Source organism: Pan troglodytes, chromosome 10, assembly GCF_028858775.2.
Source record: "Pan troglodytes isolate AG18354 chromosome 10, NHGRI_mPanTro3-v2.0_pri, whole genome shotgun sequence".
Taxonomy (NCBI): Eukaryota; Metazoa; Chordata; class Mammalia; order Primates; family Hominidae; genus Pan; species Pan troglodytes.
Window position 1 is genome coordinate 105,601,471 of NC_072408.2, and position 22,561 is coordinate 105,624,031.

Here is a 22,561-nt window from a genome sequence, read left to right on the forward strand (position 1 = left end):
AGACTGCAGTGTTCCCTCCAGGGCGGGGCCAACAGTATAGACCTAGAGCTAACTGGTGATGCCCTGTGGGGCACGTGATGCTGAGAACAGCACATGTGCTTAACATGGCCTTAATTTGTCTCCAAGCTTCTTAGGAGTATTTGCTATAAAAAAAAAACAATGGGAGGCCCACTGCAGTGACTCATGTCTGTAATTCCAGTGCTTTGGGAAGCTGAGGCAGAAATATTGCTTGAAGCAAGGAGTTTAAGACCAGCCTAGGCAATATAGCGAGATCCCATCACTCCAAAGAAACTTAAATAATTAGCCAGGCTTGGTGGTGCATACCTGTAGTCTCAGCTGCTCTGGAGGCTGAGGTTGGGGGATCACTTGAGCCCAGGAGTTTGAGGTTACAGTGAGCCGTGGTGGCGCCACTACACTCCAGCCTGGGCAACAGAGTGAGACCCTGTCTCTTAAAAACAAAACAAAACAAAACAAAAAAAACCCCAACAACAGGCACTTGTTTAGGCAAATGTTCCAAAGTATTTTGTGCCCCTAAAATAGCATAGGCCTTGTTTAAAATTGGCATTCCAAAAAAATTTTTAAAAACTCAAAAAACAAAACAACAATGAAAGCAAAAAACAAACCCTGGCACTGCATCATTTTTAATTTAGCCAGATGGGAAGGCTGAGGAGGGAGTCAGCACAGGAAGGCAAAATGCAACCTGCTCCTCAGCTGAGCACTGAATGTAGAAACCGTGTCTCCTCTCGGAAAACCTCCCTCCCCGACTCCCCCAACCTGAAGAAGGGTCTGTTACTAAACAGTTGCAGTCCCCCAGGCCGAATTCCCTGCTAGAGCAACCTTTGGGCTATTGATCAACAGAAGGCTGAGGTGATTTATCTAAAACACTTTAGTGCTAAATCTATTGCAAGTTCCACTTTTAATTCAAGATCGCTTTCTGCTTCCTTCTTCTTAAATCAGGATTAGTGATTCAATTCATTTCCTAAGTTGCTAGGCAATACATTTATGAGTTTATAACTAGGCCTCTAACCCTTTCCCACGAATTCAGCCAAACCCATTTATTTATTATAATCAAAGGAAAGAAATGCTTCACGGAGGGTTCATCTTTCACAAAGTCTAATGGGGGCTAATAGGAAGGGAAGAGTAATTAACACACAATGAATTATCACACAATGAATTAGTTTGCACTTCAAACTAATTTGTGGAAGGTAGCTGTGGAGTAACAGAAAAAGCATTAGGTTAGGGAGGTTGAAAATCAAGTTTTAGTCGTTCTTCACGACCAACAGGCTGTGTGACTGCAGGGCAGCACTGAGCCAAGGGACTGAGGCCTTCAGGTCTCCAGCTGCCCAGGGCAGATTAAACAATGCCCTCTCTGACCAAGGCAGGGGTACGAGATGCAAGGTTAGGAGAGTACTGTTGAAGAATAAAGTACGATGAAAACATAAAATATGAACAGTAGGCTGGGCGTGGTGGCTCATGCCTGTAATCCCAGCACTTTGGGAGGCTGAGGCGGATGATTACCCGAGGTCAGGAGTTCGAGACCAGCCTGGCCAACACGGCGAAATCCCATCTCTACTAAAAATACAAAAATTAGCCGGGCATGGTGGCACACACCTGTAATCCCAGCTACTCGGGAGGCTGAGGCATGAGAATCGCTTGAATTCCAGGCCTAGTGGCCTCTAGTACCTGAAATGGCGAGATCTTTAAAAATGCTTGTATATTAAAAGTTCTTTGCTTCAAATCAAAGTGGCCCACTGACACAGCACTGCCCAGTGGGGGAAATCCCTGGTGAAAACAGAAAGCAGGACTCTGGAGTTTATCAATCTGCTCCTTTTCTGCTGTGCTCTTTGCTCTAGAACAAAGTAGCATACACAGGTGTCCTCGCACACACTGCTAGAATCTAGGTATCTGGGCATGGTTCCTTTCACACCACAACTTGAGGATGATCCTTCAACTGTGGATCCTCCGTCCCTTCTGAAGCCAGTCCTCCCACCCTGGCTGATGGTAGTATTTCTCAGTCTTACCCAGTCAAACTCCACCAATACGGCCTTCCACTATTTTCTTTCTTCTAACCTTCTAAACACAATCTCTCTACTTGGGCTCCCTACACAGCAACTACTAGACTATTGCCCTGAGTCACCCACACTCTCCCTACCCACTGTCATACTGGGGGAGATCAGCTACCTTGCAGGTCACTGGGATGTGGACCCTGTATAGCCAGTTGAAATTAACATCCTTCAGTTCCTTAAAAAGCCAGGCACATGTTGTCATACATTCACAGATTGGCTCCACTTGCCACCAACATAGGCACTTTGCCTTTGCTCTAGATTCTGAAAATATGTTGAGGACCACACTGCAAAGACTTGAAAAAATATGCTGACCTTCTTTATTTAGCATCTTTATTTACATAGAATTATCTTTTGCATATCTTTCTGTGCTTTTGCTTCCAAGAGTAGTCATCAGTGAGCAGAGGTTTATGGTTAAAACTCATCTAATTATTGGCAATTGAAGTAGAAGTATCTCCTTGAGGTACAGGAGCATCAACTTCTGTGTCCCTTGCCGTGTCAGTAAGCAACATACAATGGAACCGGCAGAGCTCTCTTTCATTCCTCTGATTGTGGAGAGTGGGTTAGAGAGAATGCTATTAATACAGCTGCATCCAGCCATACCCCCAGAATCATGAAATGATCGCCTTAGGACTGTAGGAACTTCTCAGGGCAAATGCCACTTGTTTAGAAATTGTCAGAATCCAAGTCTGCTAAAGTTGTTCATCTAAGAGAGTGTCAAATTCATCCACTGAAAATATACTGCTATTCAAGCTTTCCAAGCATAAATGGGATAGAGGGAGTTGTTTCAATTTAGGAAAAAAAAAATCCAGGTGCCAAAGTCTTTCTTAAGATTTAGATACAGCAATAGCAATGGTATCTTTGCCATTCTATAATGTGTTCCATAAAGTGTTAGAAGTTTTAAAACCAACTGACTATAATTTAAGGATAAAGTAATTTTATATACCAGGAACTAAAGATGCTTCCAAGAAATAAAAAAGCAAATCAATCAGCATTGTTCTTATTTGAGTCTCCACAATTATTATCTGTCAACAACCATCAACAATTATTTTGCACAGTTGGAATCACCATTATGCTGATATTATTGGTCAGCATGATGCTGGGTTATACGCTTTTTGCCTGGGTTTCAGAACTTTTTCTATAACCGGGAGGTTGTTTTCCCAAGTAGATTTGGGGAACTTGGGTTTACCTAACTACTGAAACAACAATCTCTTTCGTTACAGAAAACCAATTGGAAAAACTTCCGATTCAGATGCTGGGGTTTAATAGAGACACCAAAGAGTCACTGCCCGTGAAACTTTTCCCTGGAACCTAAATCCAGTTGCCTTGGCCCTAAGTTGCTGTTTCTTAAGTTCACCTGTTTCACGACTTCTGTTCCCTTTCTCCAAAACGGAGGGGGTCCAGGTGGGAGGTCTGGGTGAGAGGTCCAGAGAAAGACCAGCATTCACCAATGGTGATCACCTCTTTTACCCTCCTTCTGTACTTGATTAGTTGAAAGGATGCAGGAATAAAACACATGAACGTTTGGGGTTTTGTGAGGAGGAGTCAGTCAGCTTTGAGTTTATGGAGAGGGACAATGGTCACACCCAAGCTTTCTACTTCAGCACCACGACGCTGTTGTCTTTGTCAAGAAAGGAATGCTTTTTCAGTAAAATGCAACCCCACTGACCACGCTTGACATCACAGCCCACAAACTATTCCCACTGTGAGGAAGAAGTCACAGCGGAGCCACAGCATGGCCTGGGCTCTTTTCTGATTGTGTCTCTTAAGAAAACAGTACAGCTGAAACTCTCTCCCATCTCAGAGGCTGGGAATTAAGTGTAGTTATAAAATTAAAAAGTCAGAAAATTATCAACAGAAAAGACACATATATATCTCTAGATAAACAGAAAGACAAATGTTCTAGCCCTTTATCTAGTAACATCTCCTCTGATGGAGGAGTGATGACATTGTTGACTTTTCAATCTACAAGTGATTTTTGTTTTCTGTTTCAATGTTCTCCAGATCCAAAGGGACATGCTAGATAATAAGTGGCCACAGTCTATTAGAGAAAGCATCATGACAAAGTGAAAGCACAATATTTATAGAAACCCCAGATCAAGCCCTTCCCCCAAATGGTTCCTTTCTGTATGTATGAAAGTGTATGTGTGTGTGTACATGAGCGTGTATCTATAGGTATATGTAGGAAGCATGAAGGTTGGGGGAAAGGGATGATTACAGTGGGGAGTGCTGGGTATTATAGGAAGCAAAGGATTTTAGATCATACACTCAGGACTGCATCTGGGGTCTAAACCAGAGAGAGGAGTGGTACTTACCTTATTTGTTGCATCAATAAATTTGACTCCTTTATATGAGACAGAAAGAATAATAGTAGGGACCTTCTTCATTTGCTCTGTAGACTTCTGAAATTAAAATTAGAAAGCTGTTAGAGCAGTTTGTGTTGCGTGGCAACTGAAGCACACAATTTTTCCTCCTGAAAGATAAAGATGAGCTCAAATTAAAAACAACAACAACAACACACACACACACACACACACACACACACATCAGATACAGACCACGCACACTCTAATTTTAATGTCTGCCTCTCCTCTCTTGGGCTTAGCTATACTTTGGGCTTATAAAGTTATCCGTCTTGCCCTTGAGGATCTAAAAAGAGTTTGTTCCGCTACTTTGTGTGGATGAAGGAGTACTTCTTTTCCCTGACACTAAAGGGTGAATGAAGAGGTCTGTCTCCTACTGCAATTTCAAGTGACTGTTCCTTTCACAAGAGTTAAACCACTTCGGACTTAACTCCAAGGGTGCCTTTGACATTAACAAAATATATGCACCCCCCCTTTTCCTGGTTACCTTCATTCTTCCAGGCACAGATAATGCTTGGATGTATACTTAAAATAGGGATGTAAAAGATATCACTATGTATTGTTCTTGAACTGGACCAAATCCATAAATGCTGATATTATATTTACAGCAGAATCACTTGTGACCACAAGGGATGTAATGATGCTCTAGAACAATGAAGCCCTCCAGGAGCAGTCTGGGTTTTGAGCCACAGCAAAATGCTGGACAGCCCAGGTAACCTACTTTATCATTTAGAGCTGCTACATTCCCTTAGGCCAAGTTCTTGTAATAGATGTTCACACTGGCTGAATGTGCTTAGAGTTTGCAGCTTGTACAGTTTTATGCATCTGCAAAAAGTTTCTCTATAATTTAGTATGTGCCTTTCCTGTTTAGCTTTATCATTCATCACCAGTCACCAGCAGTCTGTTTACTTCATTGCCCTCTATATATACTAGTAATAATCACACTAAACATCAAGAAGAACCTACCTGACAGTTAGCCTGGTGGATTTTCCAGTTAAGACAGATGGGAACATAATAGGAGAGAAAACATATAAAAGGTGAGAGAGAGGAAACCATTTCAATAATTCACCAACAGTGTAAATTCATTAAAAAACAAAAGATGCCACAAAAGAACAGGCTTCAGAGTCATCAAAGTTGCAGTGCCACTGTTATTTTAGAAATGCTGCAGGCTTTCACAGGCCCCTTTCTCTGTTTCTCATCATTCTGTTTACTGCACCGCAGTCTTAGGACTGACACACAAGAACCTTCCACCTTGAGCTTTCAACAACTAGTTGTCTTATGTCTATTAAGGGAAGCAGGAAAAAATAGAAACTTTCTTGATTTCTTCATTTATATTTCCCAATTTTCTAGTTTTAAATTCTGGAATGCAGCCAGAATTCAAGAAGGCTTTTCATTGGATAGTGTGAGTGAAACTCATTGAACTCAATGATGAGACTTCGATTGCATCTTTTAGTTGAGCTGTGAAAAGGGGTGTTTCACATTTTCCTGATTGTTTTGACACAACATCTTTTTGAGAGTTACTACACCTGTTTCAAAAACAATGGCTTACTAAAAGTATTGTTATTTAATATCTGTTGTTGTATACAGGATGTGAAAAAGCAGCTCTCTTGCTTTTTAACCAGTTTTGAAATTCCCTGGATGCATCAGTGTTCCTTTGTGATTGCCAAAAAGAGAGATTATGAAAATAAAATATAAGGTTAGAAACTCGTTTTAATGCTTCTTCCAACCACTTCTTAAAAATGTGCAAGACACATCAAAGGCAGGCTAGAAGAAATCATGTGCAATGTGTTGATTTTAAGGCAACGCGGTGGCTGAACTCTGTAAAGAGGGAGGGCTGGGGCAGCCCAGGCGATAGTTGGAATAACTGAATGCATATGTGAAAAATTTTCTGCAAAGCGTCACAGTGGATTTCGGTAAATCACCTCACTTATCTTTTGCCATGAATCCATTCTCCTGGACAGATCTATCTGTAATGCGAAGCAATATATAGCTAATATTCAGATGAAAATCCATTCGTTATTTGTTCAGCAATCGAGTTGTTACTTTAGGCAGCCCACTGTGCTTGTCACTGGAAAAGCTCGAGTCTAGTTCAGGGATGGCAAACAGACCTCAAACTGTGTGCAAACACCAGTCTGCTGAAAGCACTGTGTTGAGAAAGATTCTGAGCTGTGTCTGAGCTCAGTAGAAAAGAGGGCTGGAAATGATGTCTGCCATGGGAGAAGAAGAGGAAGAGGCAGCCCAGGGGCTACACATGAACATGCCTGCTAGGTCTGATAGGAAGAACAGCTACAATTACAATGTTGACAAATGTGACAGGAGCAATATGAACAACATGCCTCCAGGATAGTGAATAAAAACAGCCTTATTTTGCTTGACAGAGTGGGGCCAGTCTTCATTCATTCATTCAAAAGACAATGACGGCCTACTAGGGGTGATTGAGCTGACTCTTGATGAATAAGCATTTTCCAAGTAGCAAAGAGGCCAAAAGAGGCTGTTTTAGCAACAGAACTAATACATGCACAGAGGCCTAGAAATGAGAATGTGGTGGGTTTGGGTAACTGGTGGAGATGAGAGTGGTAGAGTAGGTTTGGAAGGTTGTGACTTACTCTGCCAAGTTAGGGTCCATTGGAAGCTTTTCACTAGAGAGTGACACAATCAGACCTGTGTTGCAGAAAGATTCTTCTGGTGGTTGTTTATGAAGGAGGGACTGGAAGAGCTAGAGGCTGGATGCAGGGAGTCAGGAAGTTATTGTGCAAATCCAAAGGAGAGACCCTAAGCACCTGAGTTGAAGTAGAGGCATTGGAGAACAGGAGGAGGCACCACAATGTCGATGAGGAAGAACTGAGAGGTTCTGTTGATTGATCTGCCATGGAAGATGAATGGGTGGGAGGATTCCATAGATGAAGAAGCCACTGAGATAAGGAATACTGGAGGGGAAAGTGTTTTTGCGTAAGCATAATGGAAATGCTTTTGCACATGCTCAGTTTGATAAGCAGGTGGAGATATCCAGTAGGAAATGAGAATCAGATCTGGAAATCCACCTACATACATGGATGGCCAAGGAGGTGGGAGTGGACAAGGTGGTTTAAGGAGTGAACAAGAAAAGAGGGAAGGACACACTTCAGGGGAAGATGAAATCCCAAGGGGTGGGGCAGAAACTAGAGCTAATGAAGGAACTGGAATTGAAGTTGGAAGATGCCTACAACACAGTATCACAGAAGCCAAAGAGGAGAGGGCTTAGAAGGTAGGAGCAATGCCCCATGCCATGAGGACTAACAAGGCCTAAAATGGTGTGCCTACCACAGTGGCTGGCTCACACAGGAGCTGCTACTTTCATTGGGCTTACTGGGTGGAATCCCTGGCTTTTGCAACAAGAAAAAATTGTTGCTGATTTCATTAAGAGTCGCTTCAAGAAAATGGTGGCAGCAGCTGGAGAGGAGAACACAGTGAGCTGTGCAATGGATGCCAGTTAAAGGAAGCAGAAAGCTGGAACAACAGGCAGGTCAGGACACAGCTCTTGAGCTGACATGAAGGCATCAGCAGTGGTTCCTGTGATGGTACAAAGATTCCACATCAGATGCTCAGCCAAGTTGAACAAAAAAAAGAAAAGATGAAGGATAGTCATTTCTTTTTCTTCCATGGGTCCCAGGAATCTCTGCTCTCCTAACTGGAGGCAGCACTATGGTGTCAGTGATGCAGGCTGTGCACAGGCCTCTATGAATGGCAGTGTTGGGGGTGGCCATGCTTTCCAATCTGGAGCCCAAACTGTACTGCTCTCTCCACTGAGTCACTTGACAAGAAGCTGATGGATCCTGACCAGCCAGAGAGTTCAAAGGGAGGGTGGGAAATCTTCTGGGTAGAGCCCCTCCTTGAAGGCATTTATACACCCTACAAAAGATAAGGATCCATCGTCTTTTAAAGGGGTTTTCTGATGGTGTACTTTGACAAGAGTTTCCAAAGAGGTCTTTTCATACATAATTTTAGCAAAAGATGAAAATGCATAGAAAGAAGGCAAAGAGGCTAGGCATGGTGGCTCATGCCTGTATTCCCAGCACTTTGGGAGGCTGAGGTGAGCAGATCACCAGAGGTCAGGAGTTTGAGACAAGCCTGGCCAACATGGCAAAACCCCATCTCTATTAAAAATAAATAAATTAACCAGGCATGGTGGTGGGTGGCTGTAATCCCAGCTATTCAGGAGGCCGAGGCAGTAGAATCACTTGAACCCAGGAGGCAGAGATTCTAGTGAGCCAAGATCGCGCCACTGCACTCCAGCCTGGGCAACAGAGTGAGACTCCGTCTCAAAAAAAAAGAAAAAGAAAAAGGAAAAAAAAGGCAAAGATCAAAGTTATTGAGTCTTCAGGGAGTCTAATCTGGGAGGCAAGAAATCTAATAAGTGCCCACTTCATTTCATGAAGGCTTTACAGGCATCAAAATGTGAGCACGGGGCTTCAGTCCAATCACAGGCAGTCAAAGTCCCTCCTTCCCCATTTTCTCTTCGGTGTTATGATCATCATTCTTTTCTCCTTCCCAGGGATGAAGGCGCCTACTCTGAACATCAAGTTACTGAGCACATGCTCTCAGGCAACATTGGTTTCTATGACCTATCTATCTGCATGCTCTGCTGGGTGTCTGTATAATTAATACTCCCATATGTTTCTGTTAAAAATTCAAGCTTTATTGATTTGTATAAACAGAACTCTGTACTTCAGGCCCATTTCCCCAGTGAAAGATGCTCAAGGCGAACCTTCTGTTATCGTTCTCTTTCGTTTCTAGTTGCTTTTCCCTATGCCATGCTCTTTGTGGCACTTTTCAGGTTTCCCAATGTTCTCAAATTTACCCCCCTTCAGAGCCAGCTTTACAGAAGAGACTAATTTGTAATGGAGACCTCTGAGTACATAAGCAGATAAATACTCCTGGGTAAGGCTCCAAATTATTTTAATTTTTACAGCATCTTGGTCGCTTGCAAAAAGCATTATAGTGATATTCAAATGTATTTTGTTCACAATTTCCCAAATTAAGAGGATCATACTTTTATTTTTCCAAGAGAAATGATATTTAGTTATATAGAGATGTTACGTTTCTGAAATCTAAAATACAATGCAACATTTGAATCCTAAATTCAAAGGCAGTCTTCTCTTTAAGCACTTGAGTTTATATTGTCTATAACCATTAAACAGAAACAGGAATCAGAATTTCATATCTGGAGGTGGCCACCTGAAATATTGTTCTTAGTAAGTCACTGAATGCTTTTAGAGCATTTTTAAAAAGAAGAGATTTTGAAATCACCAAGAGAAAGAAATAACCATCTTTCTTCTTCTCCTTTTTAATTTTAAATTATGAACGGCTTGGTATCAGGTCAGAAATTATCATTGGTGCTTTTATTACTGCCTTAAAGCATGTTCTGAAAATAAGTAGGTTTTCCATTTTGAATGCAGAATCAATAGTATGGAGATACCCTTTCCAGAGTGCACGAACTCTAATCTCAGAGCAAGACTTTTCCGAGCACGAATGAAAGCAGAGGGGTTTATGACGGGGAGCACTTCAGTTGTGAGCTGTAATGCTCTTTGAGTCTGGAGTGGTGTTAATGTTCCGAGTAAGAATCATTAGTGCCCCACCATCAGCACAGACAGGGAAAACAGTCAGGCTAATGTGGGGAGGACGCCACCAACCCTTCATTCTTACAATGCCCCGATTGCTCCCAGTGTATCTGAAGCACAGGCTGGGGAAGGGATTTCCGGATGGTCTGTTGCCATCCAACTTACAGTATATTTTTAACCTACACATGGCTATCCTGAGAATGCTTTCTAGTTAGATATTCAGTCCTGAGTCATAACTATTAATTTTGGCATATAATATCTTCCTTAGTTAGATTCAAAGCTTAATTATTATATTCCATTTCAGCAAGTAAATTAAAATAGGATCAAGCAATTATGTTTGGTAGCCCTAAGTGACTTTCAAATGATTAAAAAACATACACAAAATAAGCATTATTGTGGTGATTTTGTAGGCAGTGAAACTAGCTAGGTTGTGGGATTACAAGAGATAAAAAGCAGAACACCAATCAGCAATTTGAAATGAACTCTCACCATTTGAAACTGAGCTTAAAGGCCACTTTCTGGGGAAAGGCTTCCGCGGTCTCCCAGGCTGACAGGATGGCTTTTCTCTTGTTCCCCTCTCTGCCACTTTTCCCGTGCACTGCCCTGGGTCTCAGCGTGGTCTGCTTGCTTCCCTATAGGGAGCTCCTTGAGGACTGCCCACACCTTTCTTGATTTGTCTTCACCATAATGACTAGCACATGGTCTTACATTGAGCCCTATGAAGTAGCCATTTTTCAAGTCAAGAATGGCTAAGTACCAGCAGTTTCATAGGATTCGATCTAATGGTTGCTGAACTCCATGACTGTTAAAGGAACAGGCCAGTGAATTAATGTATCGTAACAAGCACGTAGCCAGCGTTATAAGGAACCACAGGCTGGGCGTGGTGGTTCTCGCCTGTAATCCCAGCACGTAGGGAGGCTGAGGTGGGCGGATTGCCTGAGCTCAGGAGTTCGAGACCAGCCTGGGCAACACAGTGAAACCCCATCTATACTAAAATACAAATAATTAGCCGGGCATGGTGGTGGGAACCTGTAGTCCCAGCTACTCAGGAGGCTGAGGCAGGAGAATTGCTTGAACCCAGGAGGTAGAGGTTGCAGTAAGCTGAGATGGCACCACTACACTCCAGCCTGGGTGACAGAGCGAGACTCTGGGTGACGGAGCAAGACTCCATCTCCAAAAAAAAAAAAAAAGGAAGCACAGTGCCAGCCTCTCAACACGCTGAGAGCTCAGCAAACTTTCAGAGAGCTCTGGTACCCAGAGCCAGCAAAGAGGCCTTGCAAAGCTTGCAGGAGGACCACAAATGTGATTAGAGGGTTACCAAGACATTCCTATGGGGTGGAGAAAACTTCAAAGATTTTGGCTGGGTGCGGTGGCTCACGCCTGTAATCCCAGCACTTTGGGAGGCTGAGGTGGGTGGATCACCTGAGGTCAGGAGTTCAAGACCAGCCGGACCAACATGGTGAAACCCCCCATCTCTAGAAAAGAGAAGAAAACAGACAAAAAAAAAAAAAAAAGAAAAGATCATGAGAGTTTTCAGTCTCAAGGAGGCAAGGCTTAGGTCTTCGTTTCTGCAAAGCAAACTGGCTCAAATTGCAAGCATTAAGAAGAAAAGCCTTCTTGACAGGGTAGAAGGATTCCTAAGGGCAGCTGGGAAGTTTCCCCCTCTAGACATCTTTAAAAATAGTTTGGGTTCTCATCTGTCATTAATGAGGCTAAATGACCTCGCAAGGACTTTTCTGGTCATAGGAGGTCTGGCACAAAGGCTGAGGGAATACAGAACCTAAGACCAGGTGACAAGAACAGACAGTGGGCAAGCAGCCATTGAAACCACACCTCCTGCATATGACATGGCCATTGTACTGCCTGTGTAACTCACATGCTCTGGAGCACAAGTCTGGCACAGCACAAAGCGGTGCCCTCCGTTTCTATATGCTGCTGATGCTGCATGTCTGAGACCATACTTTGAGAACTACTGCTCTAAAAATGCGGTCGATCAGTTTGATTGAAAGTTACTGTCAGAACTGTTCTCTGCTGCTGTGCATGTAAACTCGCTGTACTGCAACCTACATTAATTCAGAAAGAATCTAGTTTATCAAAACACACTGTTCTCCACTTGACAAGTGATTTCCAAAAATCCTTAGTTAGCATTTAGCTACAGCTCTTGGTCTTGAGAGCAATTAACAAGAATTATTTAATTCTTCATGGTTTCTCAGGGACTGTGAATGGATAAAACATTCTTCACATAAAACAAAGAGTTCAGTTCATAATGACAGATTCAAGAGTTGCACCCAGAATAGATGTTGGCTGGGTGTAGTGGCTCATGCCTATAATCTCAGCACTCTGAGAGGCCGAGACGGGCAGATCACTGAAGATCAGGAGTTCAAGATTAGCCTGGCCAACATGGTGAAACCCCGTCTCTACTAAAAATTTAAAAATTAGCTGGACGTGGTGGCGGGCGCCTGTAATCCCAGCTACTCGGGAGGCTGAGGCAGGAGAATTGCTTGAACCTGGAAGGCAGTGATTGTAGTGAGCCAAGATTGCACCACCACACTCCAGCCTGGGCGACAGAGAGACTCAAAACAAAAACAAAAACAAAAAACCTGAAAAAACAACGATAGAGTTAATAAGATCAGGGGTCTTGCTGAAGATGAAGATGTACAGTTGTTTTTTTTTTTTATTAAAGTTCCCCATTCTCCCTCAAATTAAGCACATGCTCTTGAGAGATGTGACAGGCAAACATGAACATGGGCTTGTGTACTGCCTCTGGGAGTGTAATCTGGAAGAAGTTTTCTAGAAGGCAATTTGGGAATAGTTATCCAAAGTTTCACAGTGTGTATACCCTTTGATCCAGCCATTCTATATCTAGTGGCTCATTCTAAGGAAATAATCAAACCAACTGCAAAAGATTTAGGTAAAGGGTGTTACCCATAGTACTGGCTATCATTGGAAAAGAACTGGAAATGACCGAATGACCAACAAGGAGAACTGGTTAAATAAATTTGGTTCAACTATGGATTGGAATATTGTAACCAACCACCACAAATGATATTGGGGATGAATATGTATAGGAATAAAAATATTTCAAAATATATTATTGTGTTTAAAATACACGGTAAAACAGTGGATATGCAATATTTCCACTTCTTACTAGAAAAATAGTACCTACAAATGCATAAATAATTGGTCTGGAGGATTACACAAGCATAAGATGTTAATAGGGAGGAATTTACCACTTCTAGGTGGTAAAATCACAGTTGTTTTTATTTCTCCTTCCTGTTTTTCTATTTTAGAAGTGAACAGTAATGAACGTGTATTGCTTTTGTAATAAAATTTTAGAAATGTATGATTTTAATTAAAAATGCCAATTGCAAATGTGTGAAAAAACACACTGTTTGAATCTATCACTTATAAGTGCAACTTCTGTGTTTTTTGGGGGTGTGTGTAGCCATCTTGAGCTTATGAAGGGACCCACTGAGGAGCTCCTTCCTCTGAGAAGAAAGGGGTAGTTGTCAGCAAATGAGAGCACAGGGTATGTTTGGATTCCTGGCTTAGTTCCATTCCTTCCTTGCGGCGTGGTTAGGTACTCAACCTCCCTGTGTCTTAGTTACTTCATCTGTAAACGGGTATGTTAATATAGCGTCTACATTTTAGAGTTGTGAGGATTGTACAGGATAATTCAGTGCCTAGCATGTAGTGAACATCAACAGATTTTAGCTATTACTGTTTAAAAACAGTATTTTTTTTGGTAGAGATGGGGGTCTTATTGTGTTGAACAAGCTGGTCTCAAACTCCTGGCCCCAAGAGATCCTCTTGCCTCAGTCTCCTAAAGTGCTGGGATTACAGGTGTGAGCCACCTTGCTCGGCCAGCTGTTATTGTTATTCTGAGGATAGATGCTTTCACTTAGAAAGTCCCTCTCCAAAGCAAAGCACTGGCAAAAGAGAGCAGAAACAAAATTGAAATCTGTGTGCATAACTGAACACTCTCCAGGCTACTTGTTATGATGGCAGGGAAATGGTGGTTGCAACAATGAACTTTCAGTGGATCAATATACCTGGGCCAATGAGAAGAGACTCAATCAATCAACATGTTTAGAAAGAGCTTGAGACAAGTGGGAATTAAAGACAGAAGCAGCCCAGGAAATCTTTCAGTGATGTGAAGTAGTAAGGGTGTTATATGGGAGAAAAGCTAGCAACAAGGGCTATAAAAAATAACAAAGAGAACTGGGGTTTGAAGACAATATGGAATAAGATGGTTGGTGCTCTTTAGCCTTCTAGAGTAGGCCCGTAAGAAAACATTCACAATGGGAGGCTGGGCGTGGTGGCTCACGCCTGTAATCCCAGCACTTTGGGAGGCCGAGGTGGGCAGATCACAAGGTCAGGAGTTCGAGACCAGCCTGGTCAATATGGTGAAACCCTGTCTCTACTAAAAATACAAAAATTAGCCGGACGTGGTGGCGGACGCCTGTAGTCCCAGCTACTCAGGAGGCTGAGGCAGGAGAATTGCTTGAACCCGGGAGGCAGAGGTTGCAGTGAGCCAAGATTGGGTCACTGCACTCCAGCCTGGGAGACAGTCAAAAAAAAAAAAAGAAAACATTCACAATGGGAAAGGCACATGTGAGCAAGGATCAGCAATAAGGAGTAATCTATGTGGCTGTTTCTTTTTGGGCATTGCGATTCAATAGACACACAACACACATTTATGGGCTTAGAAGCTGTATTCACTATGACTCACGCAGTATTTGGGAGAGAATGAAAGAAAATAATTGATGCTTCCATGAAATTGGGCAACAGAGAATTTTTTTTTAAAGATGGGATCTGGCTATGTTGCCCCGGCTAGAATGCAGTGGCTGTTCACAGGTGTGATCATAGTACACTACAGTCTCAAATTCCTGGGTTGAAGTGATCCTCCTGACTCAGCTTCCCAAGTAGCTGGGAGTACAAGTGCATGTTACTGTGCCCAGCTCAACAGAGACTTTTAAAAAAATAGTTGTTTAAAAGTTTTTTTTCCCGGTCTGATTCCTAAGAACTAATTCTTGAAGTTATATCTGAAAATGACAACTTGTCACAGAAGGAATTTGTATGAGGACAGAGGAACAAAACATGATTTTAGTTTGAGTCTCTTCTAAGAGGAAAGAGGCTTTTACATTTAGTATTTCCATCTAATTTTAAGATCTAACTTTTAAAAAGTTTTCCAACCCATTCCCTCTATTGTTTCCTAAAACACATAAAAAAGAGAAAAGTCTTAATACTTCAACTAGGGCACGGATTATTATTTGGAAATTTGTATATTTGAAAATTCATGCTTTAGAAGTGCTTCTGGATTGAAAGTTTAAAAATCATACAAATTAAGAGGAACAGATTCAATGAGAACTATGGAGAAACTATCCAAATCCTTTGGGAAATAAAAGTTCCAAGACCTAAATACACTAGATTTGCTTATTTCTGACTTAAAAATAATCTTAAAATATTTCCTTTCTTATATCTGGAAGGCAGATTTCTACCTCATCTTAGTTGAAAACAGATATTTCTTTTTTGGGGAGGATTATTTTTTAAAAATATTAATTGACACATAATAACTGTACATATTCATGGGGCACAATGTGATGTTTCAATATATGTATACATTGTGTAATGACAAATAGGGGTAATTATCATACCTGGAACCTTAAACAGTTATGATTTCTTTGTTTTCAGAAATTCAAAATCCTCTTCTAGCTATTTTCAAGTATACAGTACAGCATTGTTAGCTACAGTCACCCTACTGTGCAATTGGGCACCAGAACTTATTTTTCCTATCTAATTGTAAGTTTGTTACCATTGAGCAACGTCTCCCTATTCCCCTCCTCCTCATCTACCCTTTCCTGCCTTTGATAACCACTGTTCTATTCTCTACTTGTATGAGATCAACTTTTTAGATTCCATGTATGAGTGAAATCATGTGGTATTTGTCTTTCTGTGTCTGGCCTATTTCACTTAACATAATGTCTTCCAGGCTCATCTATGTTGTCACAAATAACAGAATTTCATTCTTTTTCTTTCCCTGAATAGTATTTTATTGTGTATATATACCATATTTTCTTTACGCATTCATCTGTTGATGGACACAATTTTAAATAAACACTTAGCTTGGATCCACATCTTGGCCATTGTGAATAGTGCTAGAGTAAACATGGAGGTGCAGATATCAACATACTGATTTCATTTCCTTTGGATATATACCCAATAGTGGGATTGCTGGATAATATAGTAGTTCTCTTTCTAATTTTTTGAGAAGCCACCATACTGTTTCCATCATGGCTCTACTAATTTATATTCCCACCAACAATGTACAAGGGTTCTCTTTTCTCCACATTCTCACCAACATTTGTTATCTTTTGTCTTTTTGATAATAGCCATTCTAAATGGAGTAAGATGTGGTTTTTGCTTTGCATTTCCCTAATGATTCACTTTGGGTTTGCTTTGCATTTCCCTACTGATTGATGACATTGAGCATTTTTTCATATACTTTTTGGCCATTTGTAAGTCTTCTTTTGATAAATGTCTATTCTGGTCATTTGCCCATTTTAAAGTTGATTATTTGTCAACTCAAAATGGATTAAAGACTTAAATATAAGACCTGAAATCACTAGAAGAAAACGCTGGAGAAACATGTCATGACATTGGACTGGGAAAGAATTTTTTGGATATGACTCCAAAAGCACAGGCAACAAAAGCAAAAATAGACACATGGGATTACATCAAACTAAAAGCCTTCTGCACAGCAAAGGAAACAACAGCAAAGGAGACATCTTAGAGAATGGGAGAAAATATCTGCAAGCTATACATCTGACAAGGATTAATATCCTGAATTTATAAGGGACCCAAACATTGCAATAGCAAAACAACAAATAATCCTATTTTTATTACTTTTTAAGAGAAATTTCCTTGAGAACAAACACCTGTGAATGATACTAACCATCAACTATGGGATTAGAGAACGTAAGACTGCAGAGAGTATTAAATTGAATATAATGGCTTACCTCTTACAGTAACAGATGTTTCCTAATTGTATATTTAATTAGGGAAGTGATGCATTACTGTATATTAGTGAAAATTAAGCCCCAGGGCAAAATTCAGGGTTCGGGATGGAGTATGGGTAAGCCTAGGGAGGCAAAATTGAAGAGTAGAACCTCATCTGGCCAGAGCAAATCCTTCACTTCACCAAAAACTGTATGTCTTGGAATCTTTGAAGTGAGAGTTATTCATAACCAACATAACAACAACAACAAACCCACTGAAAAGTCAAAGCAATATACTTATGGCTTTGTAAAATCCAGTCCTGTGGACACATTATTTAAAAGTGGTAATTCTTGGCCAGGCGCGGTGGTTCACGCCTGTAATCCCAGCACTTTGGGAGGCCAAGGCGGGTGGATTACTTGAGGCCAGGAGTTCAAGACCAGCCTGGCCAACATGGTGAAACCCCGTCTCTACTAAAAATACAAAAGTTAGCCGGGCATGGTGGCAGGTGCCTGTAATCCCAGCTACTGGGGAGGCTGAGGCAGGAGAATCACTTGAACCCAGGAGGCGGAGGTTGCAGTGAGCCAAGATTGCACCATTGCACTCCAGCCTGGGTGACAAGAGCGAAACTCTGTCTCAAAAAAAAAAAAAAAAAAAAAAAAAAAAAAAAAAAAAAAGACTTCCTCTCAAGCTTGGCAAGCTTGGCGTTTGGTTGATGGGGACCCATGGGGGTTCAACATGTGTATCAAGAAGTGTTATTTCTGTTTGGGGCCCAACCACCCTGGCCGCGGCATGATGTTCATCCGCAATGATTGCAAGGTGTTCAGATTTTGTAAATCTAAATGTCATTAAAAACTTTAAAAAGAAGTGCGATCCTCACAAAGTTAGGTGGACCAAAGCATTCTGGAAAGCAGCTGGTAAAGAGCTTACAGTGGATAATTCATTTGAATTTGAAAACCGTAGAAATGAACCTATCAAATACCAGTGAGAGCTATGGAATAAAACTACTGATGCAATGAAGAGAATTGAAGAGATCAAACAGAAACACGAAGCTTAATGAACAGATTGAAGAAAAATAAAGAGCTACAGAAAGTTCAGGATATCAAAGAAGTCAAGCAAAACATCCATCTTATCCGAGCCCCTCTTGCAGGCAAAGGGAAGCAGTTGGAAGAGAAAATGGCACAGCAGCTACAAGAGGATGTGGACATGGAAGATGCTTCTTAAAAATCTCTGTAACCATTTCTTTTATGAACATTTGAAAATGCCCTTTGGAGACTTGAAACTGCTAAATTATTAGTTTATTTTTTACATAAGGCCACTTAAATGAAAAGTGATTAAAATATATTTTTCCTACATTGCCATCTAATGGCACTAGGCAGCATTTGTATAATAACTAATGGCAAAAATTCATGGCTAGTGATGTATAAAATAAAATATTCTTTGCAGTAAAATATTCCTTTTATTAATGTTATAGAAGGGAGGATACAACAAGGAACTAACAATTTGTATGACAGTGTCAAATATTATTTCGATTTTAGAATTTCCTGTTTTGCTTCATTTGCATCTTAGAAGAGCATAATGACATTGTTTGATGAAGCCTAATTATGCTGGACTGTTTTGAGCTGGTTTAACCCTTCTGATAGGTAGTTGTGGATGTCGAGGATGAGAACTGAATAATCTTTGCCTGAAATCACACTACACTCTAGAATTTCCACTCTGGAGAATACTCAGTTCTAACTTGTGATTCCTGGTAGAACAAACTTTATTTTTCTAGCCTAGCAATGATCTAGAAGCAGAGGAATCCCAGTGCCTTTTAAAAGTTATTATGTGGTTTTCTTTTAAAAAGCTCCTGTTTTTGGAAAGTAGAATTTCTGGGTACAACATCTGTTTATTATTTGCACATAAAATAAACCATTTAAAAAAGTGAAAAAACAAAACAAAAAACAAAACCCAGGACAATGAATGTTCCTGGCACATTGGAGAGGCAGTCCAGTCTCTGGATTCACAGTGTGGGTAGTGGAGTGGACTGCCTGGTTTCAAATCCTGGCTCTGCCACTTGCTGTCTGTGTGACCTTGGGCAAGTGACTTAACTTCTCTTGGACTTTGTTTTCCCATATGTAAAGTGGGAGCAATGGCAATACCTACTGCGTGGACTGAGTGAACTAATGCACATAATTCAGTTGTGCAGGGCAGGGTGTACAGCTCTCAACTGTTACCTGTTATTAGCCCTAATAAACTGATTTTAGGAGGGCATGAGTATATGTCATTTTTAAGATCGTCTATTATGATCCCTTAGGCTGATGGCAACTTGAAAGTGCCTCTGTGGTAATACTTCTACCACTTTGGGGTAATTAAATGTTCACATGTTGGTTTCCTCCACTGGATTGTGAACTCGGTGGATTTTAGTCATCTTTGTTAACAAAGTACATTTAAGGAAACATTTATCAGAATTGGGAACCACAGTGATTTACTTATTACTGGGAGAGACATTTTCATTTTGGCTAAAATGCATACTTCGAACAGAAAACATCTTTTTTTCAATTAAAAGAATAAACAGGTAACTCTTAATCTACAATACTTTGGCCTAATAATATTACCATGAATCAACTTTTTAGATCGTCTGTGTCCTAAAGTATTTTTCATGGGGAGTTTTGATTGAACTGGGACTTTTGGCTGAAATGCCACCATGCTGAGAACAGAGAAAACAGCAGCTTGGGGTTCAAACTGAAAATTAGCTGCAAGTTGAGATCTACATCATTTATAGTTGGTGAAAGTTCTAATTCACAATAGAATAGTTCCAGATAGCAGATCAACCCTATGCTTCTGGTTTTGAAAGACTCCGGTGAAATGTAGTGAATGCAACCTTAGCTACTTTATCAAGAACTGAGACTTACTTAATCAAGATTGGAAATAAGGGTTTATGATAGTCCGAGAAGTAATGAAGTTTCTATTTTCATGTAAACTACATAAGCACCAAGAGCAGCAAACCAGAAAAATGCCCCCCAAAACAGAAGAATGGCTTCTAAATATATGTTTTTTTCTAAGTTTCATTTTAAGCAACAGACAAGTATTTAACTAAATTATTCTCTACTTAGACTACTAAAATGGCTTTTCTATTGCTATCAGGATGTAATTTCAGATCCACTCAATTTCATGAAATTGACTGAGATTCAAATCATACATCTGGTATATTTTAAATGATGCTGCATGCACTAGGCAATACTGATGCTGATTACCACACCGGAGTAGCTGGTCTCAGGTAATTTAGTTAAGAGTATTAAATCAGAGATGCCAAATTAATTTATTAGACATGTTCATGAATATTTCTAAAATTATTATGAGCCTTGATGAATGAAAACTTTCCCTTTTTCTTATTGTTCATTGGTGACACAAATTAGGCCAGATAAATATTTAGAATACAAGATTTCCAGAATTATAAAACCAGGGAGAACTCTAAAGTGTATCTAGTCTAATGTTCTCATTTTATATGTAAGAAAACAGAGGATCAGGGAAGCAGGAGAATGTAGTGGTTAAAAGCCTGGGCTCTGGAGTCAGACAGACCTGAGTTCCAGTCTCAGATTGGCAAGTTATTCCCTGTGTGACCTTGAGCAAGTTATTCAACCTCTGTAAGCCTCCATTTCTTCGTCTGTAAAATGGGGACAATAATTGTACTAGGGGACACTCTAAAGACTCAGTAAATGTTAGCAGCTATCATATTATTTTTATGAATAACAGGTGACTCCTAAGGCAAATAAGCAGCCACAGAACTAAAACTTAGAGTTTCTGATATATACAGAAGCTTGTTTTTTTATCTAAACTCAGTACCTAAGTTAAATATTCACTGGTACTGACAATTTAAGTACTGTCTAACTCTGCATTAAATAGAAGGATAACTATTTCAGTCTTTTTTGCTGTTGAATTGATCAAAATATTAGTGATTACATATTGAAGTCTCAATTTCATGAAGATTCACACATATTTAGCTTTCCATAAACAATGGATATTTCATGTTTACCTTCATAGCTGTTTCAGTGTAATTATATGCTCTTAAATTATTTTCCACCAAAAGCTGCTCATATAAAATAAACAACAAGGTATATTGGCCATAAATAAAAGTTAGGATTCCACTTACTAATGACCTTAAATTTGACTTTAGTTAGATGCTATATTGAACAGGTCTGATATTCTCAATTTGTGCAGTTACTCAGATACCAGCATAGCCTCTATACACCTGTTATGGAGGAAGCAAGAACAAGGGACACACAAAAGGAAAAGGTGGGTCTGCAATACGAGTTAGAGTTGCTTTGGCTAAAATAGACTCCTAGGAATCAAGCAGCCACTAATCACAGATATTTGGAATTGCCATTTTTTTTTTTTTTGAGACAGAGTTCCACTTGTGTCACCCAGGCTGGAGTACAATGGTGAGATCTCAGCTCACTGCAAGCTCTGCCTTCAGGTTCAAGCGATTCTCCTGCCTCAGCCTCCCAAGTAGCTGGGATTACAGGTGCATGCCACCATGCCTGGCTAATTTTTGTATTTTTAGTAAGAGGGGTTTTGCCATGTTGGCCAGGCTGGTCTTCAACTCCTGACCTCAGGTGATCCACCCACCTTGACCTCCCAAAGTGCTGGGATTACAGACGTGAGCCACTGTGCCCGGCCTGGAATTGCCATTTTTAACATTTACACTTAAATAGTTCATTCCACTCAAAGTTGAATTTTAAAAAAGTTTAAAAAAAAACTGAATAAGAAATTGCATAAAGAATATTAGCTTTATATACTATGCTCTTAATACTTCTGCTTTTGATAATTTTAGTCAATTGGTGATGTTTTCAGTAAATATTCTCAGACTATTGAGTGCGTGCTTAAAAACTTTTGTTGTAATAAAGATCATTTTTCTAATCTCGAAAATGATACAATTAATTTTAAATCTTTAAAAATAATTAAGAACAAATATAGTACAAACATAGCAAATAGACATTAACTCAAACTATAGTGAGATAAGTTCAAGTATAAACATGCAGAAAGCGAGAGCACCTTTTTATGTAATACCAATGTGATTCAGCAGACCAACAGATGGAGAAAATAGTAATTTGAAAGGTGGCAATTTGTATCCATACCCAGTATTTAGTATTTCAGCTACTAGAAATAAAGTAGTTTGGCAGACTTACCCGCATTTTTGCACAAGCATCTTGGGTTGATTCTGTCCCCCTAAGCTCTTTTATCAGCATAGAACCTAAATACTAAAATACAAAAAAAATTCAATGATTTATGAAATGGAATATACATGTGAGTAATGTTTTAAAAACAAATTGTGGAAGTATTACTGGCTAGGTTTCCTGGCTGTAAGTTGTTGCATAACTTTAAAAAACTGACAGTAACTAATCCTAACAAATAAATGCATTCATAGAGAAAATGCAGCAGAATTAACCATAAGTTCTGGGGGCTGTAATTGCTCTTTATAATGAAACTGCAACATCTTCTAAAGATGCCATCTTTCAAATCATATTTAACTGCAAAATGGGGGCATCTAAAAATGTTTTCC

At 40.2% G+C, this 22,561-nt stretch overlaps 1 protein-coding gene and 1 pseudogene across 22 annotated transcripts in view; one reads left to right on the plus strand and one right to left on the minus strand.

Moving 5' to 3' along the window:
* ANKS1B (ankyrin repeat and sterile alpha motif domain containing 1B) overlaps positions 1-22,561 on the minus strand; it is a 1,252,139-nt gene that overhangs the window by 41,177 nt on the left and 1,188,401 nt on the right. For 13 of the 22 annotated variants that reach the window (XM_001150610.7, XM_009426057.4, XM_024348224.3 and 10 more), the window contains 3 exons: positions 22,188-22,259; positions 5,393-5,404; positions 4,379-4,465 (listed from right to left, as the gene is read on the minus strand). In XM_001150610.7, coding sequence (XP_001150610.1) covers positions 4,379-4,465; positions 5,393-5,404; positions 22,188-22,259 — 171 coding nt within the window. Of the gene's footprint in view, positions 1-4,378; positions 4,466-5,392; positions 5,405-10,665; positions 10,826-22,187; positions 22,260-22,561 lie in introns of those variants that run through there. The other 9 variants (XM_063786995.1, XM_063786994.1, XM_054663440.2 and 6 more) reach the window with 3 other exon arrangements.
* LOC104001658 (probable ribosome biogenesis protein RLP24) lies at positions 17,743-18,323 on the plus strand (annotated as a pseudogene).